This window comes from Coffea arabica, chromosome 3c (genome assembly GCF_036785885.1).
Source record: "Coffea arabica cultivar ET-39 chromosome 3c, Coffea Arabica ET-39 HiFi, whole genome shotgun sequence".
NCBI lineage: Eukaryota > Viridiplantae > Streptophyta > Magnoliopsida > Gentianales > Rubiaceae > Coffea > Coffea arabica.
In genome coordinates, this window is record NC_092314.1 from 4,277,829 (window position 1) to 4,282,809 (window position 4,981).

The 4,981-nt window shown below is 34.8% G+C and overlaps 1 protein-coding gene across 1 annotated transcript; it reads right to left on the minus strand.

Annotated features, from left to right (window-relative positions):
• Nucleotides 1-349: 349 nt before the first annotated feature.
• Nucleotides 350-4,359, minus strand: LOC140037562 (bet1-like SNARE 1-2). Its single transcript, XM_072081955.1, has 6 exons — nucleotides 4,241-4,359; nucleotides 2,641-2,782; nucleotides 1,565-1,621; nucleotides 1,421-1,480; nucleotides 1,248-1,333; nucleotides 350-769 (listed from the first exon to the last, which is right to left on the minus strand). The coding sequence occupies exons 1-6, from the start codon at nucleotides 4,252-4,254 to the stop codon at nucleotides 742-744; spliced, it is 387 nt and encodes a 128-aa protein (XP_071938056.1). The 5' UTR covers nucleotides 4,255-4,359; the 3' UTR covers nucleotides 350-741.
• Between the last annotated feature and the right edge of the window lie 622 nt (nucleotides 4,360-4,981).

Here is a 4,981-nt window from a genome sequence, read left to right on the forward strand (position 1 = left end):
ATGACACACGTACATTTTTAGTCCACCAACTCTTTGAAATAAATCAAGGCGGTCGATGAACAAAGCTGACTCGGGCTTCAGCAGTTTACGTCCAAGGTCGCCACCTGGTTCATCTGATGGAGTTCCTGGTCCAGGTTTGTTCTTGACTATCTGCTAAGTTGTATCCGACACTGCTGCTACCATTTTTTCTATTTCACTCCAATGTAGTACAAATTGAAGCTGTATCCTGTACACCGAAGAAGGTGGTTCAATCATTTTAATTCTGCGTTACAGAGGACATCATCAAACATGCCTCAACAATCTACAATCTGTACAAACTGACAAGTTAACTTCTAGAACACAAGGAGTATGAAACAAACGTTTCTGAAAGATTGAGCGTTCCTGAATGTAATTTCAAGGAAATAGGACCAACTGTTCACAAAAAGATTCTTTACACATTCCCGGAAAGGGGACGAAAGAAAAATATGAGACATGAAATTACAAGAACTATCCTTCTCCCGTTACAGAACATTTCGTCATGACAGAATAAATCTATAGCAGTTCTTCCATTATGAAGAACTAAAGCCTCAGTGCTTGTAGCACAAGGGTTCAATCCTGTCAATAGTAAGAGTGCTTTGGCATTGCAAACTCCTCTCACACGCTACATAAACACAATAACTGGGCATGAGGACAGAGGTTCTGATCCTTAAATCTGGCTTAGCATCGTTCGTCAGGACTAGATATTGGTACAAACAATCCAGCTTATCCATATAGATAGTGGAATAGAACCCTGCAGACAAAAGCTAATTAGTATCATCAAGATAAATGTATCCAGCTTCTTACTTATTATAAAAATCATCTTTCTTTTTCATTTCCTGGAAATTGCTTTCCTATGATTATCTCATATCTAGCTCCCTGACTAACTAGAACATCCCAAGACATTTGAAACCTCCCAAGTACACCTGATAGTGGCTCCACCATACACCTCAACTTTGACAACACCAGCAATTCAGGAAGATAAAAGTAACTTCAGTTCAGCAGATTGCACTCCTACTTGCCTTATAGGAAAATAGTTGCATACTTATGAATACGTTTCTTGGTTTCTTAAATACCATAAAGCAATGTTTTTCCTCAAGATCAAATAATTTACAGATACCACATCCACCAAACTTAACCTCAAGTCAAATGGAATTGAAATTTTTTCAGGAAGGGATTTCAATCGCATCCAAGATCTATGCAGGCAAATTAAGGATACAAGAGATACTTGCCTAAGCATATAGCAGATTACAAGAAAAGAAACCACGAAACAAACTACGAGCTTGCACATTCTTCGACTTGATTTCTTCTCAAACACCTATAACAGTAAGCTCAATCAAACTTAGCTTACGAAAGTTAAAATTGAAGAAAAGTAGTATTAGGTGGTAGAATACCAATTAATTACCATTTTGAAACGAGCAATTGTTCCAGACATGATTCCTCTTGATGCATCCATATCATTTCCCTAAATAATTAATGACAAGTAAAACATTCTGATTCAATTGAAACTTTGAAAAGTGAAAAAACTTTATGTACTGCAATTATATACCATTCGGCCCAGGAGACGGTTATGACTTTCCACCTCCTCATGTACATCACCAGTAAGCTGTCAAATTTCAAAACAATTCGTATAAGCGTTGCTTGAATCGTCAAAAAATGGACTAGAATCCAGAACTCTATACAATGAGAATAAAAATGTACACAAGAACCGATGAGATATAGATTTTTATACCACTACCTCAAATATAATTCACATATTTTACACTCTATGTTCTCTGCAATCAATTGTACTTCCATGTTATCTTGAACAGGCTACCATAAATCAAATGCACAGAATGCTTTGACACATTTTTGTAGATTATTGAAACTTAAAACTTGAAGCCAATAAGCACCCATCAAGCACAAGGAGTACATAGAAGAAATTCAATGTATATCATGCCTCTTAGAACTAGACAAGATGGTAACCTTCTATAGAAATCCAAATACATGCATTAGCAATTCGCACAGAATGCCATGGGAAAAAATGTAACTTAGTGAATAGCTGATACTTTCTGGGCGACTAAACATTAGACTAAAGCCTTGTTTGATAACCTAATTCGCTTAAACTTAATAGATTCAGATCTTAATATGTTTAAATGCGTTTGATAACCAAAAATTGAACATCTGCATTAATTAAGTGGGTGCTAAATTTCCTAGGCAAAACTTGCTCCAAAAAAATAAGTGATAAACTATTCATTTATCACTGAATGTGATATACACTCAAATATATTTGATTTAACATTTAACAATTTAATAACTTAATGGATTCAAACTTCATATTTCAGATTTCATTTTTCAAACTTCAGTTTTATCAAACGCACCCTAAGTATATCATCTAGTGGCTTGGTCTGAGGACCATAGGTCCATTAAAAAAGCAATGATACCTGAGCTTGCCCCTATGAGTAGTTAAAAGCCTAAGAATTCTATTCGTGCTAAAGCCAATGGAACCGAACCATGGATTACACAAAAGCAGTTCTTCTTGAGACCACTTTCAAAGAAAAGAGGATCTATGTGAAGCACAAGATTAACAAAAGAATTGCAGGAAAAACAGAACTTAAATGAATAAATTAGTTGTATCAAATTTACTCTTTTCAAAAAGCTGACTCGATCCTGTAAGCTCTCAATAGCTTTTTCATTGCCATGCTCGTCGACATCTCGAGAAGAGGAGGCCCTAAGACCACCTTCTTCAAGGTCATCAAACAGAGCAGCCCTGGAGGATCTCTGATCCCTGCAAACATGAAAGATGATTTTAGATCAATTGGAATATAGATCAATGAGCATGATAAACAGGAAAGTATCTCAAGCACTTGCTGATAATGGTACTAAATGTTTAAGCTGAAGTGAAATGGTGAAGATGTTGAGGAAGTGTTGCAGAAACTGATGCCGAGACTTCTCCTAGTAGAATTGATCCAGTCGATAGAGCTACCCAATGTTACTACCTAACACACTGTTTGCAGGACCAACCATTCAAGCTTCTGTGTGATCCCATACTTCAATCAATAAAACGAGCAAAGCAGATTAACGGAAAGGTATGTTATTCACATAATGAAAGGAAGACATCCATTTCATACAAGGCTTCAACCAATCATTTCACTTTAAAGCACTTTTTGGAGAAACTATTTGCCTCTCCATGTACCTTATCTCAACATGATCCTCTTTGGATCAAGTGCAAGGTGACCTCAATGGAAGCAGTTGGCCCTATACATCCAAAGCTGAACAGCTATTCCCTTTTCAATTCTACTTGCGCGCATTTAAAATCATTCTGTAAAATAAATGGAGGGAAGTTCCACTAGTTGTATTGCCTCTATGATATCTGCAGTACAAAATTTGATTGAACACATCAAGCTACAAAGTAAAACGACAAGAAATAGGTTTTGAACCAGATAGAATGTACTTCATGACAGTCCGTCAAGCAAAAGGATAAACTTATGCTGTAACACTATCACTTCTTCAGGTGCAGCTCTTCCTTTAACTGGATTTACACAATTCAAACCTCCCCCAAGCCCTATATAACTAAACATTCTTTTAAAACCTCTGTACAAATGTTCCCCCCCCCCCTCCTTCTTTTCCGAGGTTCAGACTTATCCTCAGCCCCATACGCTATGGGGAGCCATAATCTGTTCAAATCCAACCACAGAACTTGATCCAACCATAATGCATATAACCTCATTCAAAGTGCATTATCATCGACTTCATCTCATACTTCGGTACTGATTCAGAAAGTGAAACGCCCACTTAATCTTCTCTAAAATGGGATTGCCCTAAACCAATAACGGCTTACTTCCCTTAAAATCTCCAAAAAAGGACCTGCAATTGCTCTTGCATTTCCTTGCAAAATCATTCCTTTGCCTCAAATTATGTTACAGAAATGTCCAACTTCATTATACACAATGCAATTAAAGATTAAACGAGATAAAAAATTAATTTTCAAAAACAAATCCTCATAACTTAAAAGAGAAATTTACAAACATGAACTACAAATTCTCATCAGAATTGAGTAAACCAAAAAATATTCAGCCATGAAAAATCCTATTAGATTCCTAAGCAACTTGAAATGCACTGTCGAATTAACGGCATTGTTTCGGACATAAAACTTCAACCAAAATCACACAAGATAATAATATTCAAAAAAAGAAAGAAAGAAAGAAAGTAATGTAATTAGCACAGAAAGAAACTGATAACCAACCTTCGATGACTCATTGCATTTGCTATTTGTGGCTTCGCTGATGATTCAGTCGAGGTCGAAAAGTAAGGAAGGAAATTCAAGTGAATTGGTGAATTTTAAATTGATGGAAAAAAAAAAAAAAAGTGTCCAGATCTAAGATATACTTAATAATAAGGGATAATTTTGTAAACCTCCCCAAGGTTTCTGATAATTGCAGCCACTCACCTAATGTTTGAAAAATTATACTTACTTCCCCTGATGTTATAATAAGACTATGATAGCTTTTACAAACTTTACAAATTTTAAATGAAAAATGAGTTTAAAAGAGAAAAATGGAAATACTTCTTCATCCTGAAACTCTAACTTCATCTAATTTAGTACATTCTACTTTATTCCCAAATATTTTTTACTAGATTCATTAATCAATTTACAAAAAGTTGACCAACCAATTAAGGAGCCATTTATTAAGATAAATATTTCCAAAAATTACTTACCCAAAAACAAGTCCAATATGTCAAAATACGTGGTTTAAATTTTCTTGTAAAAATTTATTTTGAAAATTTCACCAAACGGATAATCGTGATAGTTGAACTTTTAGCATTTAATTTATTTTGAATATCAGAGAGGGATGATATTAGATATTAATTAGATTTTTATTTTTACTTACATCATTAATTGTTACCAAGACGTATATTTTAGGGAAGGTTTTCACAATTTTTTAAACTTTAAGAGAGTGACTGTAATTATTAGAAATCTTAAGAG